The sequence below is a fragment of the Zootoca vivipara genome, chromosome 6, assembly GCF_965207765.1.
Source record: "Zootoca vivipara chromosome 6, rZooViv2.hap1.1, whole genome shotgun sequence".
NCBI classification, from domain to species: domain Eukaryota; kingdom Metazoa; phylum Chordata; class Lepidosauria; order Squamata; family Lacertidae; genus Zootoca; species Zootoca vivipara.
The window spans coordinates 1,358,413-1,375,071 of NC_142589.1; the positions used below are offsets into that span (position 1 = coordinate 1,358,413).

Consider the following 16,659-nt stretch of genomic DNA (forward strand, 5'->3'; position numbering starts at 1 on the left):
TCCTGGGCAAGTGCACACAGAACTGCTGCCTGGGAGTCTGAGCTGTGGACCAGGAAGTCCCTGCTGGCTGGCGCTGATGGGACTTGTCACCCAAAGCCTCCTCAGGGCACCACGTTGGTGGAGGCTGGAGCAGACAACACCAGGCTGGAGGGACCCATGGTCAGATTCAGTCAAAGGCAGCTTTAACTGTTCATACCCACAAGAAGATAATGAACAATTCCTATTATGGCTTTGAAAAGTAACAAAAAACTAAGTACGCTTGGCTGCCTCTGCTTGCATTCATCCCTTGTTGCTGTTCCCCCCTTGCTGTCAGGCTTTAAACTGTAAGGGCCTTGGGGCAGGGCCTCCACCAGGGATCTATCCACCTGTCTTCCTGTCTCTCTCTTTACGTTTGCTTCTCCTGCTCTGTGAAAATGACTAAGTGCATTAGAGGCTCTTCAGTCAAATGCCCGCGTCTCATCTAACATCAGGTTCATTTCTTAATTCCGCTGGCAAGAAATAAAACAGCAGCAACTGATGGATACTTGTGGAGTAATTCTGATTTTGGAAGCTGGGGTGAGGGGGAAAGAACAGCACAAGACTCACCTCAAGGAAAAGACCTGCAGAGTAGGCAGCTGTAAAATCTTGGCCAGGGATGAGATGACACTTAGCAATGCGCCAAGCTACACTCGGTGCGCCGAGGGGTCTTGATTGTAGAGGCGCCATTTTGCCATTAGGTGGAAGTGTTGAGTTTTCTTGGTTTGAGGAAGATTGCTTGGTGCTAAGACATCAGGATGCACTTCTGAGCCTGCTGACGAAAGGAAGCGGCTGGTTCCAGGCTAGATCCAGGGGCTAATTGTCTGTGAGTTCAGAGCGGCATTGAGGCTGGAAGAGCCTTAGCTCATGGGGAACATCTGCTTTGCATGCAGAAGGTCCCAGCAGGTTTAGTCTCCGCATCTTCTGGTCCAGCTGCAAAAGACTCCCTGTGTAAAACCTGGAGGGCCACTGCCAGCCAGTGTAGGCAGTACTGAGTTCAATGGGGGAACGGTCTGACTCTGAATAAGACACTGAACGCTGCTATTGGGTGGGCTAAGCTAGGAGTCAGGCAACTTCCTGATGGGAAGATGGCCGTTGTCTCTGGGGACAGGCAGGAGAACAGGTGGCAGGAGTTGGCTTTGCTCTGGAAGTGGGTTGTTCTGACTTCGTGCTTTACTTTAGACTGGATTTTTGTGTAGTAAGGCTGTGATCTCAGCTTCTGGTTACTCAAACCGCAACTTGGGGCTCAGGATTCTTTAGTTCTGGGTGTACAGTATGTCTTTTGCACCAGGCACCTTTCAGAAGAGCTTGGGGTAAAGAACTTAAGAAGAGCTCTTCTGGATGCAGCCGTCTTGCCCAGCATCCAGCCAGATGCCTCTTTGGAGTTTGTGGCCTTTGAACTCAATGTGTCTGTGCTCAGCTCTTTGCTGCAGTCCCAAAACTCGGGAGTTGACACACTGCTGAGTACAGCACCAAACATCTTGTAGCTGATAAATTTGTCTGCTTCGTGAAAGAAGGTGGATTTCTCTAGAACCTTTCCTTATCAGCCCAGTGCATAATTATGTGGAGTTGGGTGGAGCTGCTGGGTGATGGCATCCGTCTGGCCGAAAAGGAAGCAGCCTGAGCTATGTCCATGCTATGTCCATTGCGCTTTGCAGGGTTTACGTGCTCTGATGCACAGAGGGGTTGTGGTTTTTATTTTATGTTATTTCTTGCTGTTCCATTCCAAGGAGCTTGGGATGCAGCTGGGGTTACTTAAAGGGTGACTTGGAGCCCCTGATTCTTTAGGTGTTTTGTTCTTTCCTCCCCTTGATCTAAAATATAGTTCAGGACATCAGGGTGGGGAGGACCAGGGGGAGGAACGCTGCCACCCCCTGTCAGATTTCCTGTCTGCAGCCAATATCTGCCCCCCCCTTGCTTGCTATTTCACTTGTGGTGCCTGCCTGCATCATCAGCTTTCACGTGAACTGAGTTTAGAAGGCTGCTGCCTCTGTGCTACAAACCCTGCTGCTGGTCTGCTGAAGGAACAAGCCTTAAGGCAGCCTATGCCTACCCAGCACCTGCAGGAGTTTTGGACTACAACTCCCATCACCCCATAAAGGAGCTGATGGGAGTTGCGGTCCAAAACAACTGGAGGGTGCGCTAGGTTGACAAATGCTGGCATGCTGTGGCGGGTAATGCTGGGTCTCTACCCTGAACCCTCCGGCTTTCTCCAGGCTCCCCCAGCGCCTTTGCCACCCACGGGGCCATTTTTAAAATCCCACTTTAAAAGTCAAGGTTGGCACTGATGCAAACCCAGAGAGTGTTGCTTTCTAAAATCCTGCAGAGCAGTCCAGAGATCCAGATGCTAAATTGCTTCCATTACTGGTTCCCTGGAGTGCCCTCTCCTTGCAGAGAGAGCGGCTCCCTTGAGAAGTCCATCACTAAAGGCCATGGCAAGGTCCTTAACATGCTGTTGCATCTCCAGCTTAGACTGGAACAGACCCTGGAACCTCAGGTCTGCAGACGGAATGGGGCAACTGGGGCTCCCTCTCCAGCTCTGGAGACTCTCCTTCAGCCCCACCCTTTCTCCCAGGGCACACTGGCCCTGCCGCCTGTCCTTTCCCATGCTCTTTGCCAGGTTGCAACATGCTCTGGAATTGTGATGTACGATGTTCTTCATCTACATGCCTGGGATGTTGATGTGCATGTCTGTGTGCACACAAGCACCCCACACTGCAGGGGCAGCAACTGTCATGCCACCAGGTGATGCTGGGATCCCCCTCCCCCCAGCCCCAGTCAGCATGGCCAGGGGTCAAGGGGGATCAGTGTTGTGGCCCACCAACCTCTTTCCCTTTCCACACTGCAACCCCCAGGTCTGTGGAATAATGGAGCAAGCACCATCCCAGTTCTCCAAAATGCTGTTCTGGACCGCAGTGATGCAAGAGTTTGCCAAGTCTGTGTAGTGGAGAAGAACAGAGCCAGCGAGAAAGCCCACGTGGCATTGGGCTATTTTTGGGGCGATTCTTGGCCAAATCCCTCCTCCTCCAGTAGTGCTGACTGAATGTCCATGGGCTATTCACTGCCTCTCAGACTAACCTACCTCACAGGGCTGTTGTGAGGAGAAAATGAGGGAGTGGGAGAAATGTGTATGCCACCTGGAGCTTGGAGGAAAGGAGCATACAAAGATTTATTTTTATTATTATTACAGCATTATTATTATTATTATCTCCTTGTACATACATTTCATGGCAATGTACAAAATATAATAAAAACAGCCCAAAAGCAGTTTAAAACAGCACAGGAATTAATGGCAGATAAATTAAAAACCTTTCTTTCTTTCTTTCTTTCTTTCTTTCTTTCTTTCTTTCTTTCTTTCTTTCTCGATCCCTCGTAGCCGAGTAAGATTGTCTTCCATAAACACGGTTTTAACAATGGGTCCGTAAGTGACTGTGGAGGCCAATTCTGGATCCACACGTCCTTCCACAGTGGGGACATTGGTTTCCGGGTGGGAGTTGATCACGGTGTGGATTTGCATGTTTCTCCCTTGCGTCCTGAGATCGAGTTTCTTCAAAGCCCATGACACCTTTGGTAAAGGCTGCTCTCCAATTGGAGTGCTCACAGGCAAGTAGTGTTGTTGTTGTTGTTGTTGTTGTTGTTGTTGTTGTTGTTGTTGTTGTCTTCTTGTACATACTTTACACAGCAATGTACAAAATACAATAAAATCAGCCCCAAAACAGTTTAAAACAGCACAGGAAATAATGGCAGATAAACTTAAAAACAGTACAGAGCTGACAGCTGGGGCAGAGAGTCAAAGTGAGACAATCTGTTGGAAGAAAAACGTCTTCAGCTGGAAAGTGCAGTTTGTGGGTTCCTGTCACACCTGGACAGGAATGGTGTTCCACAGAACAGGGGCAGCAACACTAAAAGCCCTGCTCTGAGTTACTGTAGAATAACCGCTTGTAGGATCTTTGGAACTTGCAGGAGAAACTTTTCTCAGACCACAGTGATCTACTGGGGATAAAAGGGATAAGTCTCAAGTAACCTAGTCTTGACCTGTATAAGTTAGTATCAACTTGACCCAGTAGTGCATGGGGGGGGGGATATTGCCTATAAATGCATATTTTAAGGACATTAAAAACACATTTTATTGGGGGGGGGGGAACGCTTGCAAAAATGTGTACATTAGGAGAAACTCTAAGCAGAAACTTAAAGAATAAATGAATCACAAACTGATGTGTAAATGTAGGGAACTACACTGAAGAAATTGGGAAAAGGAGGAGTTGGGAGAAGCCAAAATTGACCGATTTTGCCCATTCCTGTTTGTGCAGGAGAGTCTCCCCTGGACAAGAGCTGAGCCCCTTGCCTGCCCCTGTTTGAGGCACCAGAATGCCTTGGCCTGGCTCTGTTCTGCTTGTGGCCATTGATTCCCCTGCCTGCTGACGGGCATCATCCCCCCCCCTGAGGCTCTGGCACCTGCATCTCTGCTGACACCCCCCAATGGGTTGGCAGCCAGCAGCCGCTTGTTGCTGAGAGGCAGGCAGCTATTAAATATCCCTGCCTGACATAATGATGGCAAGAAGGAGAAGGAGAAGCGGAACATCTTCCATTAGCATCTGGCTTACCCTGCAGCGGCCACAGAGGCAGGAGGAAGGCAGCCTGTATTTTTAGACAGGATGCAATGCAACTTTCCGGCTCACCCAAAGGTGGGGAATAGCTAAGGGAGGAAGAGCGAGAGAGGGAGAGAGAGGGGGAGATTGAAGCTCAGGTTTCGGCTCAAGCGCTGGGCTATGGCAGCACGGCAAGGGAAGTCTGGGCCAGGCAGTGCTGTGAGTATAAAATGTGCTTCTCCTTCGCACACAGCCTCCCATCCCTCTGCTTTCACCCCCCCCCCCCGCTTCTTTCTGTCTCTCCAGCACCTCTTGCTCTGGAAATTGCCTGCCTGTCAGAACTGGGGGGGTGGAGTTGGGGTAGCATTTCAACCCCCAAAGTTCAGTTTGCATGTTGTTTCTCTTGAGGGCAGGGGAAAGCTCACACAGAAGGGGGAGAGTCCCCCCCTCTCTCCCTCCCCCCCCCCTGCCTGACATACCCTTTCCCCATTTCTGAGTTGCCTTACAGGCCTCTGGAGTGAGAAATTCCCTTTTGGCTCTGCCTAGTTGTTTGGACCTGAGGATAACACGTAAAGTTCAGGCCAGAGGGTGGTGGCAGCTGCAGAGTCCTGTCCTCCAGCAGATTAAAAACCTGAGTAAGCCGAAGGGCACACGCTCCTAAATCTTAGACAAGCTCCTAAATCCACTTCTGCACAGGAAAAACAAGCAAACTGATGTCCTCCTCCGCCCACGTTTAGCGAGCTAACGACTTTATTTCACTTTTCCCTTGTGCTCTTTCCACCATCTCTCTCCACCATGTCAAAGAGATAAATAACTATGGTACCTGACATTTAGAAGACATCTGAAGGGAAGTTTTTAATGTGTGACATTAATGTATTTTAAATATTTGTTGGAAGCTGCCCAGAGTGGCTGGGGAAACCCAGCCAGATGAGCGGGGTACAAATAATAAATTATTATGATTATGATTATCATCTCTCTCGTAGTCGCCCTTTGTGGGGCCACACTCACTACTCTGCATGGAACGGCCAGTGTCCCTTGGTAGCAGCTGTTCCAGTAAGCCTGAGCAATGGCGTGCAATCTGTGTGTTTGCCTCCAGGTGGCTGAACTGCATGAACTGCAAGCCATCCTGCCCTGTGGTTGCCCAGCGCAAAGTGAGAGACACCCCCTCCTCTGTGCATTGCAGAGAACTTGGGGGCAGGAGAGGTGTGTGATTTGCATGGAAACTTCTGCTTCCTGAAACAAATCACAAACCAAAACACACACTTTGGCAGTTTGCAATGCAGTTCCCCAGACAAATAATGTGTACGGCGATGCATACATACGTGAAAGTGTGCATGTAAATGCATATACTAGTAAGACTAATATACAAAAAATGCATTGTGGTAGGAAATTTTGTTTGCAAATTTTGTTAGACAAAATTGCATACAATTATGCATATGATGCATATATACAAAGTGGTATATACAAATTGTGTCATAGTAAAATATATATATAAAGGTAAAGGGGCCCCTGACCATCAGGTCCAGTCGTGTCCGACTTTGGGGTTGCGGCGCTCATCTCGCTCTATAGGCAGAGGGAGCCGCCGTTTGTCCACAGACAGCTTCCGGGTCATGTGGCCAGCATGACAAAGCTGCTTCTGGCAAACCAGAGCAGCACACGGAAACGCCGTTTACCTTCCCGCCGGAGCGGCCCCTGTTTATCTACTTGCACTTTGATGTGCTTTTGAACTGCTAGGTGGACAGGAGCTGGGACCGAGCAACAGGAGCTCACCCCGTTGCAGGGATTCGAACCGCCAACCTTCTGATCAGCAAGCCCTAGGCTCTGTGGTTTAACCCACAGAGCCACCTGGGTCCCTTTATATATACTGTATATTAAAATGCTGATGAATTTGCATGAATAATCTTTTTTAAAAAATTGCAAACTGATGCAGAAGTGTTGAGAAGAAGCTGGAAAAATTAGGTGAAATAAAGGGAAATTGAGATGCTCCTCCTCTTACGGCCAGAGACCTACCTTCCACCAAGTGCTCTAGCATACTCTGAAAGGTGCAGGTGGGACCAAGCTCTCTCCCCCCACACCTCCGCCTTTCTCTTTATGCCACAGCCTTTGGAGACATGGAAGCAGCTGGAGAGATTCCTGCCACTTCTGAAATAATCTGAAGCGAAGGGAGAGCCTGGTTGCTGTCTTCTCCTGAGTCCATTGCAGGTGCCAGAGGACTTGGAGGACTTGGAGCAGGATGGAGTGGTCATTGTTGACCCACAAGTAATGGCTTCAGTCGAGGCCAACCAAAAGGTGTGAGGCCTCTGGAGATAGATGGATGCATCCCGTAGGCCTGTAAGAGGTAGACCGTTCACTGCAGAAGGCATTCTCCCACATTTGCCACTGTGGGACTTTGTGATGCCAGAACAATACTAGGGTGGCACACCTGCCATCATCTCACAGATGCTGGCATCAGAGGCCTTCTCTTGGGTACTTATAATGCCCCAAGGATCACTCACTACGCGAGCACCCTCCCTCCCCCCTCCCCCCTGCAGATTGCTACACACACACACACACACACACACACACACACACACACGTTTAGATATGTTTAAGATGGGATGCTTCATGGGATGCTAAATTTGCAGGGGGCCCTCCTGCACTTTGTAAATAGCAGCTGAAGAGCTATAGCTCAGAGGTAGAGCATCTGCTTTGCATGCAGAAAGTCCCTGGTTCAATCCCTGACATCTCCAGGGAAAGCTAGGAGAGACTGAAGCTTTAGAGAGTCCCTGCCAGTCAGTGTAGCCAATACAGAGCTAGATTGACTGACGATCTGACTTTGTATATGGCAGCTGCCTGTATTTCTGTGCTGGAAGGGTGTGCATCAGGATGGAGAACCTCAGATATCAAGGAAGTCCTGTGCCCCTTCAGACCAGATCCCCTCCCGGCCGGCCATGGCCTCTCTTCCCAGGCCACACCATCCTCAAGTCTTGCTTCTCACCCTCCTGGATTGCTTGTTGTCAACTCTGGCTTGCCTCAAAGAGGGTGGGGGTGTATAAGCTATCCTACTGTACTAAAGTAATGTTTTAATTTGTTGCTGAATCCATGTTTGCCTCTGGCTTGCCCAACACTGGCATGTGGCCTTCAGAAGATTGCCTGGAAGAGAATGTGGCCCTTTGGCTGCAAAAGGTTCCCTACCCCTGGTCTGCAGGCTAGCACCATTTCTTCAAAATACTCAAAATAGTAATAGTGGTTGACTGGGTACCAGCGGAATAAAACAGAGGAGGGAAGGGATCTGGACACGTCGTTCTGGAACATCAAAGGGCCATTTTATGAATGACCCAAAGAGACTGGATTGGTTTGTGCCAAATGCTAATTGGCAGCGGTGAGGCTCATGCACCCAAATGCCTTCAGCTGGCCTTAGAGGTTGTCACTTTTTAGGAATATGGGAAGCTGGTCCCTCTGCTGCAGGGATAGCAAGACATGATGCTCCCCAGATGTTGTTGAACTCCAGCTCCCATCAGCCTCAGGCAGAAGCCCATGGTCAAGGATGATGGGAGTCCAGGAACTGCAACAGACTGGCTGCCATGGATTTGGTCTAGTGTTGTCTATTCTGAATGGCTGCATCTCTCCAAGGATTCAGGCAGAGTTCCTTCCTTTCTTAGGAGAAGAAATGAGGCTCAGTAGCAGAGCATCTGCTTGGCCTGCAGAAGGTCCCTGATACAACCTCTGGCATCTCCAGGCCAGGCTGGGGAAGATTCTTCTCTGAAACCCAGCGTGGATTATGAGGAGCTACCCTGTGGCCAAACTCCCACCAGCCCCATTCAGCCAGCGTGGATTATGAGGAGCTACCCTGTGGCCAAACTCCCACCAGCCCCATTCAGCCAGCGTGGATTATGAGGAGCTACCCTGTGGCCAAACTCCCACCAGCCCCATTCAGCCAGCGTGGATTATGAGGAGCTACCCTGTGGCCAAACTCCCACCAGCCCCATTCAGCCAGCGTGGATTATGAGGAGCTACCCTGTGGCCAAACTCCCACCAGCCCCATTCAGCCAGCGTGGATTATGAGGAGCTACCCTGTGGCCAAACTCCCACCAGCCCCATTCAGCCAGCGTGGATTATGAGGAGCTACCCTGTGGCCAAACTCCCACCAGCCCCATTCAGCCAGCGTGGATTATGAGGAGCTACCCTGTGGCCAAACTCCCACCAGCCCCATTCAGCCAGCGTGGATTATGAGGAGCTACCCTGTGGCCAAACTCCCACCAGCCCCATTCAGCCAGCGTGGATTATGAGGAGCTACCCTGTGGCCAAACTCCCACCAGCCCCATTCAGCCAGCGTGGATTATGAGGAGCTACCCTGTGGCCAAACTCCCACCAGCCCCATTCAGCCAGCGTGGATTATGAGGAGCTACCCTGTGGCCAAACTCCCACCAGCCCCATTCAGCCAGCGTGGATTATGAGGAGCTACCCTGTGGCCAAACTCCCACCAGCCCCATTCAGCCAGCGTGGATTATGAGGAGCTACCCTGTGGCCAAACTCCCACCAGCCCCATTCAGCCAGCGTGGATTATGAGGAGCTACCCTGTGGCCAAACTCCCACCAGCCCCATTCAGCCAGCGTGGATTATGAGGAGCTACCCTGTGGCCAAACTCCCACCAGCCCCATTCAGCCAGCGTGGATTATGAGGAGCTACCCTGTGGCCAAACTCCCACCAGCCCCATTCAGCCAGCGTGGATTATGAGGAGCTACCCTGTGGCCAAACTCCCACCAGCCCCATTCAGCCAGCGTGGATTATGAGGAGCTACCCTGTGGCCAAACTCCCACCAGCCCCATTCAGCCAGCGTGGATTATGAGGAGCTACCCTGTGGCCAAACTCCCACCAGCCCCATTCAGCCAGCGTGGATTATGAGGAGCTACCCTGTGGCCAAACTCCCACCAGCCCCATTCAGCCAGCGTGGATTATGAGGAGCTACCCTGTGGCCAAACTCCCACCAGCCCCATTCAGCCAGCGTGGATTATGAGGAGCTACCCTGTGGCCAAACTCCCACCAGCCCCATTCAGCCAGCGTGGATTATGAGGAGCTACCCTGTGGCCAAACTCCCACCAGCCCCATTCAGCCAGCGTGGATTATGAGGAGCTACCCTGTGGCCAAACTCCCACCAGCCCCATTCAGCCAGCGTGGATTATGAGGAGCTACCCTGTGGCCAAACTCCCACCAGCCCCATTCAGCCAGCGTGGATTATGAGGAGCTACCCTGTGGCCAAACTCCCACCAGCCCCATTCAGCCAGCGTGGATTATGAGGAGCTACCCTGTGGCCAAACTCCCACCAGCCCCATTCAGCCAGCGTGGATTATGAGGAGCTACCCTGTGGCCAAACTCCCACCAGCCCCATTCAGCCAGCGTGGATTATGAGGAGCTACCCTGTGGCCAAACTCCCACCAGCCCCATTCAGCCAGCGTGGATTATGAGGAGCTACCCTGTGGCCAAACTCCCACCAGCCCCATTCAGCCAGCGTGGATTATGAGGAGCTACCCTGTGGCCAAACTCCCACCAGCCCCATTCAGCCAGCGTGGATTATGAGGAGCTACCCTGTGGCCAAACTCCCACCAGCCCCATTCAGCCAGCGTGGATTATGAGGAGCTACCCTGTGGCCAAACTCCCACCAGCCCCATTCAGCCAGCGTGGATTATGAGGAGCTACCCTGTGGCCAAACTCCCACCAGCCCCATTCAGCCAGCGTGGATTATGAGGAGCTACCCTGTGGCCAAACTCCCACCAGCCCCATTCAGCCAGCGTGGATTATGAGGAGCTACCCTGTGGCCAAACTCCCACCAGCCCCATTCAGCCAGCGTGGATTATGAGGAGCTACCCTGTGGCCAAACTCCCACCAGCCCCATTCAGCCAGCGTGGATTATGAGGAGCTACCCTGTGGCCAAACTCCCACCAGCCCCATTCAGCCAGCGTGGATTATGAGGAGCTACCCTGTGGCCAAACTCCCACCAGCCCCATTCAGCCAGCGTGGATTATGAGGAGCTACCCTGTGGCCAAACTCCCACCAGCCCCATTCAGCCAGCGTGGATTATGAGGAGCTACCCTGTGGCCAAACTCCCACCAGCCCCATTCAGCCACTGGCCAGGGAGTTTGGAGCTGTAGCCTCGCAACATCTGGAGGGCTGCAGGATAGCCAAACCTCATGTAGGCCATAGTGAGCTAACCAAACCAGGCATCTGGCTCAGTGTGCAGCAGCTTGCTATCACCACCTGCTTCCTGATCCTTTTACCTGGAGATATCAAGAGTTGAATGTGGAAGCTTCTGTTTGCAAAGTGGGCTTTCCACCACTAAGTCAGGGCCAGTACCCAAAGCTGAGAGAGCTTTGATTGTGGCTTTGGAATGGATCTTGTGCCCTCACTTTGCCACCTCTGGTTTGTTGCCCCTGGCTACATTCCAGGAAAAGTCTACCCCACCTTTGCATATTTCACTGTGCAAAAATAGGTGGAGTTATTTCCACCCCTTCAAACAGTGGCAAGGAGACAGTTCTTCTGCGCAACCCTCTTGGTTACTATGTTGCCGCTAGCAGAAACCCTTTAGGGCAGTGGTCCTCAACCCCCGGCCCACGGACCGCTACCGGTCCATGGATCAATTGATACCGGACCGCCCAAGGTACATTTAAATACAATTAAATTAAAATTATTAAATCAAAACAATCTAAATAAATATAAACAGTCAACGTCCTCCCCTTAGTGGGCTGCGGTAAAATTATCAAATGTTGACTGGTCCGCAGCGATAAAAAGGTTGGGGAGCACTGCTTTAGGGTACAGTCTCTGCCAGCAATGGCCTAAGATGTTTCATTACCTGAGGTGAAGCAGGCGATGGTGCCATCCCACGACTAAAGAGTGGTAAAGAGCAGGGTTTTTTTGGGGGGGGGGGGAGTGGTGCAGCAAAGGCAGAAATGGTTGGACTCATGCCTGGAAAGCATAGGACAAGCAGAAGCCTGGATGAGCCCTAACAGGAGACATGGCAGAGGTGATGTGTGGTGTGGAAAAAGTGGATGGGCAAGCAGAACTGTGGGCTTCACTCCCATGGGAAATAGAGATGGTCACCAACTTGGATGGCACTAAAAGAAGAACAGACAAATTCTTGGAGGATCAAGCTTTCCATGGCTTGCTCTCAGGCTTCTCATAGGCATTTGGTTGGCCATTGGGAGAAGAGAATGCTGGGTGATGTGGGCCATTGGCCTGATCCAGAGGGCTCATCTTATCTTCTGACGACTGAAAAGATGCCATGACAGGACAGCGTCCTTCATTGTAATGTAGGCTAGTGCAGGGCAGGCTGGGTGGCACAAACAGCTCTGCCCTCCAACATCTTGCCCCCAGTCCTCCATCACTTGGTTGCCCTCGCTGCCTGAGGTGGCTGCCTCACCCTGACCAATGGCAGGGCTGGTGCTGTTGTCCGCCATTCAAGACCAGGGGGACCAGTACTGGCATGAAATACCATGGGGCCACAAGGCTCTGTCTCATGCAGAGTCAGGCTGTTCTTTCATCTAGCTCAGTATTTATCTGCACTGACTGGCAGAATGGAAGGTGGTCTTTCTGCATGCATAGTCAGCAGCCCTTAGCTTTTTGGCATGGAGGAAGCTGCCTTAAAGAGAGCCCAGACCATTGGTCCATCCATCTCTATAACTGAGTAATTGCGGGGGGGGGGGGGGGAGAGGTCATCAGGATCTCAGTTGGGGGATCCTTTCCCAGCCCACCTGGAGATGTCAGGGATTGAAAGCCGGGATGATGTTCCTGCAACAGTCGTGTGCTCTTCCTACTGAGCTGTGGCTTTCGAGGGCCTCTGCACGGACTGCTTTGAGGCTGCACAAGGCCTGGCTCCATTCACAAATCTCTCCCCTCCCTGTGGTGCCAGCTCTCTTTTGCTGCTCCCCTCTCCTGGACTCAAGAGGCCTCCTTCTCTGGGCCAGGGTCCCACATAGGAAGTGTGCAGTTAATTATAGCGAGAGCATCTTGGTTATCTCATCTGCTCGGACACCTGCCTGCTCTACTTTCCTTTTGAGAAGCGTAAGGGGGGGGGAGGGGGGTTTCCATTCCCAAAGGCTTATGCAAGAGTTCAAATGTGGGTAGGGTCAAGCTAAGCAGCAGAGAAAGGACCCACGTCCGTTTTCAGTGCTAAATGCCGGTTGCTGCTCTGGTCTGTGAGGTCTGCTCCTCCCAGGTCCAGAGAGGGACACTGTTTCCCTTTGAAGGGAACTGAAAGTGGCTCTGGAGCTCCTCCAGATGACCTCTGATTATGGGGCATGACTCGCTTGCATAATGCCTGTGTCCAGTTTTGTCTGTGTCCTGAGCATTTTTTCTGATTTGTTGTGGGGCAGACATAGGACAGCAAGCCTCCGTCCCTTTTTGCCTGTGCTGGGGTTGTACATCTTCCTCTTAACCATTCATTAACTCCACACTTATCAGTGCATTTCCTTGTCAGTTTTCTAACAGCAAAGAGTCCGTTTGTTTGTTTGTTTGTTTTAAAAAGTGGATTTGTTGTGACAGAGCACTTTATTCCCCTTTGAATTGCACAAACCTCAATTTCCCAGCGTGTGGTTGAATACCTCCAGCAAAGTACTGACAGTCTGGAGGCGACCTCAGACTCAGAGAGACTTTGCTGCCCATGCTGCGCAGGTGCTATTTCCTTTTGTCCTGCTGCTGTCTCTGGACAAACTGACTTTGCAGGTGTCTGAAGTGCCAGGGGGGGGGGGGGCTAGAGCATACTGTAAAACAAAGATCAAGCATGAGGCCTCTCTCAGGCCATCTTTTCCATCCACTTAAAGAAAACAAAAGGGTTTGCTCATAAGCATATTGTACAGCTTTCATGTTTGCCAAGGGCTCCAACAAACAAACAAATTCCCTGCCTGCAATCCTGGAGAGCTGCTGCCTGTCAGTGTAGGCAGTGATGAGCTAGATCAGGCATCCCCAAACTGCGGCCCTCCAGGTGTTCTGGCCTACAAATCCCATGATCCCTAACTAACAGGACCAGTGGTCAGGGATGATGGGAATTGTAGTCCAAAACATCTGGAGTGCCGAGGTTTGGGGATGCCTGAGCTAGATGGATCAATAGTCTGACTCAGCCAGATCTAATCAGGCAGATCTATGGTTTCAGCTGAAAATCTATTAAGTTGTTGTTGTTTTTTAAACACCCAATGGGAAAGGAGGCACGAGGCTCTGGCAGGACCCTACCTCCTTCCCAAACCTGGGCAAGCTCTTACTGGGCTTGGGGAAGGAGGCGAGAGGCCCATGTCCCAACCTTTCTTGGCAGAACTTTGGAGGGTTTGCTGTAGTCAGATATGATGCCTCTACCTATGAGCGCCTGGGGAAAGCTGTAGGCAGGCTGAATGTGATATTTGTGGAAGAGGTGAGAATTACAGAACAGATACATCACTAAAACTTAATTTAAAAAACATGAGATTTGGATATTATATCTTTTTTATAAGAATGTACCAGTATTATTTTTGTTTTTTTGGAAAAAGATCTGGTCATGTTCACGAACTTACATGCTAACTTTTCTATTTACCCTATCTTGTGAGCTGCTCTGGGCAGAATATAGGGACATATTGTGGGATATAAATGCAAAAAACAGCCAAAAAAAAGAGCAAATGCATTTGTGGAAAGGCTGTAGTTTAGAGGTGGAGAGCTTGCATTGCACACAGAAGGTTCCTCATTGGATTCCCAGCATTTCCACATAGGGCTGAAATCGGGGTGCCCTGGGATGTCCAAGGCACCCCCAAAGAAAGTGGGGCAGTCCCACTTAAAACAGGGCAATTGGAAGGTCTGCTACAGCATGTCATTTATTGACTGCATTGTGAGTGCAAAATCAGCCCACGGTCAACTCTTGCAACAAAAACCATCTGTTGTGTCCCCCTAAGATGAGGGCTCCCCATGCTCACCCCAAAACAGGACATTCAGCTCCTCCTCTGCTTAACTGGTCCTTGTGGCCATTCAGAGTCAGACGGTCCTTTGGTGGACCTGGCACAAGGCAGCATCTATCTCCCTATGTGTTTCTGAGTTAGGAATACTTAGGCTGGCATTATGGATGTTGTTGGATTTAGGAGCTTTGGAAGGGGAGAAATCCCTCTGAGATGTAAAAGCACAGGGATCAGTTGCAATATTGCCTTCAGTTTCATCAGCATTGAATGTTTTTGTTTAAGGCATCTGTTGGGGTTTTTTTAATAAATAAAATGTTACAACTTGAAAATTTTGCCAAAAACTAAAAAACAAAAGAACACAACCTGTTTTGTTTTAATTCTAATTGGATACTCTGAAGGAGGAGGTGGGGAGCCCTACAGATGTTGCTAAACTACAACTCCAAGCATCCCTGGCGAGCCTGGCCAGTGGCCACGGATGAGGGGAGCTGTAGTTCAACAATGTCTGGAGGACTAAAAGGTCCCCCTGCTTGTTTTGAAGGGAAGCCCCTGACCTCCCCAGGGGAGCCGAGGAAGGACACCTCTTGTGGAGCTTCATGTCATAAGATATGCAGCGCTTCTGCTGAAAATGGAGAAACTAGAATCAGTTCACCTTTAATAGTAGTAAACCTACCAAATACACACTCTGTGAAACAATATGCAAACTGAAGCACAGCTGTTCTTTAGCATTTGTACTTTTCTGAATGTCCTCAGTGCAGTTCTCCAGACAAGGAATGCATGCAAAGATGCTATCTTTGAGATCTACAGGAATAGGTCGGTATACAAATTTAATAAAGAAATAAAAATAAATATTGTAGGGTAAGTGTAAATAGCATAGAAAAGTGCATTATATTTGGAGAAATTACTTTGTAAAAATGTGTGTTTTAGTGATGTGGGGCAGAGCAACTTGATGCTTAGTGATATCAAGACATACAGTGAGTGGTGCCACGTATTACGGAGGGGGAGGGGCGTTTGCCATTTTGGGTGGCAGGTCTGTGCTTCTTTTAAGAGTGTTCTGCCCTCAGTCAAAATGCTGGCTAGACTTAGAAGGGTTTGGCCTCGCCTTCCCATGGTGCTGGCTGGCACCAAATCCTTCTCCCTGACACGCTAACTTTCTGTGTGCAAGGATTTGTTCATTTTTGTGTGGAGGAGCAATCAGGTGAGCCCCCACCTGCAATCGGAATCCCAGACACAGCTTAACCACATCAGCGAGAGCTGCACCTCAGCACAACACACCCACTAACAAAGCCTCTTCTCTTTCCAAGGCTGATGCTGCGACCAGCTTCTTACGGGCGGCACGATCTGGAAACCTGGACAAGGCTCTGGACCACTTGAGGAATGGTGTGGATATTAACACCTGCAACCAGGTAGGCCTGACACCCCCTATCCTTGGTCCACCAGCTTTTGGCTTGGTCTTGATTGGTCCAGCCATGGGCTTGCATTCTGCCCTTGGTATCTAATCAGATGCTGTTCAGGTGGCCTCATGGCCCTCCAACTTGCACCAGCTGCTGTGCCAGGTAAGAGGCAGAAGATCAGCTCCCTCATTTTTTAGAGCTCTTGAATTTCCCTCATTCTTCTGTCATGCAGAATTTTGCTTGCAGTCTAAGCTCCAGAATGTGTGAATAATAAAAAGAGCACCCCTGGGCATGTGTAGAATGTGTTTCACTCACTGCTGAATAACCACAGCTTGTATTTTGTATTTTCATGTTGTGAACCGCCTTGAGATCTATTAAATACAAATTTATTAAATATAAATAAATAAAATATATAATATAATTAGTGCACATCCAGATGGCTTGAACTTTAGGGATGGTGTGGAGGGAAGAGAGAGCTTTCTTGCCATGGAATGCTTTCTGCCTTAAATAATCATTTGTTAACATATTTACATACCACTATGCATAAACTTTTTAAAAAAATGACAGCTGTTTATAATTGTACATAAAACCAGGCGGTAAAAACCATATAAAATGTCGAAATCAGAAGCCAGCTGGCCATTGTGGAAAGGTGTTTTCTTAATTGCCTGACGGAATAGAAATGTTTTCACCAGGAGGTTAAAAGTGGAAACAGAAGGCATCTGCTGAATCTCTATGGGCAGATAATCCCGCAATCCTGGGCCCAGGACCCTAAAGGCCTGG

General features: G+C 50.0%; 1 protein-coding gene across 5 annotated transcripts in view; it reads left to right on the forward strand.

The window, feature by feature from the left end:
- Positions 1 to 16,659, forward strand: part of ANK1 (ankyrin 1) — a 181,017-nt gene that overhangs the window by 68,536 nt on the left and 95,822 nt on the right. For all 5 annotated transcript variants that reach the window (XM_088671398.1, XM_088671399.1, XM_088671400.1 and 2 more), the window contains exon 2: positions 15,790 to 15,891. In XM_088671398.1, the coding sequence (XP_088527524.1) occupies positions 15,790 to 15,891 (102 nt within the window). The remainder of the gene's footprint in view (positions 1 to 15,789; positions 15,892 to 16,659) is intronic.